Source organism: Procambarus clarkii, chromosome 33 (genome assembly GCF_040958095.1).
Source record: "Procambarus clarkii isolate CNS0578487 chromosome 33, FALCON_Pclarkii_2.0, whole genome shotgun sequence".
Classification (NCBI taxonomy): Eukaryota; Metazoa; Arthropoda; class Malacostraca; order Decapoda; family Cambaridae; genus Procambarus; species Procambarus clarkii.
In genome coordinates this window covers 34,622,135-34,625,203 of record NC_091182.1, presented here as the reverse complement: position 1 = coordinate 34,625,203, position 3,069 = coordinate 34,622,135, and the positions used below count along the sequence as shown (strand labels likewise).

Below are 3,069 nucleotides of genomic sequence, written 5' to 3'. Positions count from 1 at the left end.
CGGAGTAGCAATGGGCTCCCCCTTAGGAGTTTTATTTGCTAATTTTTATATGGGAACCATCGAAGATAGGGTCTTCAGTAGCAGACAAAAACCAACTGTATACTGCCGTTATGTAGATGACATATTCGTAATAGTAAAAGACTCAGATGAACTAATTGACCTAAAAAGACACCTAGAGAGAGAGTCAGTACTCCGATTTACACATGAAAATAGTGAAAATAACAGTCTGCCATTCTTGGATGTACTAATAACAAAAACAGGAACCTCTTTAAGCACCAACGTATATACCAAGCCCACCAACATAGGATTATGCCTGAACGGTAGAAGTGAGTGCCCCCAAAGATACAAAGCCAGTGTTCTCAATGCTTATATTCGTCAAGCGCTTACCCACTGCTCTGAATGGAGCAACGTGAGTAGAGAGTTTGAAAGAGTAACTCAGGTATTGGTGAACAACGGATATAGCAACGCGGAAATAAACGCTGCTATAAGAAGACACTTGGACCGTTGGTATAATTCAGAACCTAGAACAGAAACCACAACACCCCCAATAAAATTATATTACAAATCAACCATGCACAGTGAACATATAAAAGAGGAAAGAATAATGAAAGAAATAATCCGTAAAGGAGTAAAAAGCACTACTCCTAACCAAAACATAAACCTGATAATATTCTACAAAACCAAGAAGACTTCCGAACTCCTTATCAAAAACAGCCCGAAGCCGACGGAGAACCCTCTACAGCAGTCAAGCGTTGTATACATGTACACTTGCCCCCACGAAGGATGTAACCTTCAATGTAAGTACATAGGTATGACGTCGACCAAGCTGACGAGGCGTTTGACATGCCATCTTCAATCTGGTGCCCCTAGGAATCACATGAGACAAGCCCATGACATTACTCTAACAAGAGAAATGTTGAACAAGAATACTTGCATAATAGACAAAACCCAAGATTCAAGAAGATTACAAATTCTTGAGGCAATTCACATAAGAATAGAGCGACCTACCATGAACACCCAAATCACGGAACTATTTACTCTACCCACCATGAGAGTAAGGACAAGACAAGAACATATCGATGCCAACACAGAAGACAATGGCCAACATAACAGGCCAATTACACTGGATTAATCTTTGTGTTTAGATAGGAGATGCCTCGTATGGGCCAATACGCCTTCTGCAGCCCCTATGTTTATCCCTTATGTATCCCTCCATGTTTTTCACCTTCATTGTATTATCACCTGACCTAATGCGGGTATAAAATCAACTAGTATTGTAAGATCTGTTCACTTGAGAATGAACCATGGAGGTTCGAAACGTCGTGCAAATTATACAAATAAGTGTAATACACTCTATAGTAAATCACTTCTTTTCTTCACCTTAAAAGTACAAAAATGAGTTTTGGAGAACTCCTATTCCAATTAAGCCCTGATGCTAAGAAAATAGTTAGAGGGATAGAAGCCCTAAACCAGAAAATAATAAATACAGAATATGCGGTCATATTCAATGAAACATATATATAAATATATATATATATATATATATATATATATATATATATATATATATATATATATATATATATATATATATATATATATATATGTCGTACCTAGTAGCCAGAATACACTTCTCAGCCTACTATGCAAGGCACGATTTGCCAAATAAGCCAAGTTTTCCTGAATTAATATATTTTCTCTAACTTTTTTCTTATGAAATGATAAGGCTACCCATTTCATTATGTATGAGGTCATTTTTTTTTATTGGAGTTAAAATTAACGTAGATATATGACCATACCTAACCAACCCTACCTAACCTAACCTAACCTATCTTTATAGGTTAGGTTAGGTTAGGTAGCCGAAAAAGTTAGGTTAGGTTAGGTAGGTTACGTAGTCGAGAAAACATTAATTCATGAAAACTTGGCTTATTAGGCAAATCGGGCCTTGCATAGTAGGCCGAGAAGTGCGTTCTGGCTACTAGGTACGACATATATATATATATATATATATATATATATATATATATATATATATATATATATATATATATATATATATATATATATATATATATATATATATATATATATATACACAAGAAGGTACACTGGGTTTATGAGAGTACAGTGCATTTATGTTTTTACATTCTTGTAAAGCCACTAACACACTTAGCGTTTCGGGCCAGTCCTCAATGTAACGAATAATTTTAAATAGGCAATTTGTTGCAAAAATTGAAGAATGTTACCAGGTACACTGTAAGGAAATTTTAAGAAAATTGAAAATTAATAGGTACCTTATTATTTAAAGTTATTTAAAATATAATTTACCTAGCAATTATAATTGCCTGACTGGCAATTATAATTGCCTGACTGGCAATTATAGTTGCCTGACTGGCAATTATAGTTGCCTGACTGGTAATTATAGTTGCCTGACTGGCAATTATAGTTGCCTGACTGGCAATTATTGTTGCCTGACTGGCAATTATAGTTGCCTGACTGGCAGTTATAGTTTCCAGACCGGCAGTTATAGTTGCCAGACCGGCAGTTATAGTTGCCAGACCAGCAATTATAGTTGCTGGACCGGCAATTATAGTTGCCAGACCGGCAATTATAGTTACCGGACTGACAGTTATAGTTGCCCGGGTGGCATTTATAGTTGCCCGGGTGGCATTTATAGTTGCCCGGCTGGCAGTTATAGTTGCCCGACAGGCATTTATAGTTGCTTGACTGGCAGTTATAGTTGCCTGACTGGCAATTATTTTATCCCGACTGGCAATTACCGTATTTGCCGGCATAAAAGATGCACCCTTATTTACAAGTGGGTGTGCGTCTTTTTGTGGAAAAACTATTTTAGTATGTTTTATCATACATTTATTGAAAGATATTTTAAAGTGGATTTTGTACCCCAACTCTTACCTTCTATAAGATCAGCTGTGTAGTCATTTATATTTTGGGCAAGAGAAATGTTATACAGGATGTGAAACTTGTATTTCTGGATGTGATGTTTTGTGTTGCCACATCAGGCCACCAGGGCAGCGTACCCAGTGGAGGCGCACTATCACAGTGCTC

General features: G+C 36.7%; 1 protein-coding gene across 1 annotated transcript; it reads right to left on the bottom strand.

Moving 5' to 3' along the window:
• Nucleotides 1–2,324: 2,324 nt before the first annotated feature.
• Nucleotides 2,325–2,795, bottom strand: LOC138370796 (antifreeze protein Maxi-like). The gene has a single exon (XM_069335399.1). The coding sequence runs from the start codon at nucleotides 2,793–2,795 to the stop codon at nucleotides 2,325–2,327; it is 471 nt and encodes a 156-aa protein (XP_069191500.1).
• Between the last annotated feature and the right edge of the window lie 274 nt (nucleotides 2,796–3,069).

Coding starts and splice junctions, on each gene's coding strand:
- LOC138370796 (XM_069335399.1), bottom strand. CDS start 2,795: ATGCCGGCAAATACGGTAATTGCCAGTCGGGATAAAATAATTGCCAGT.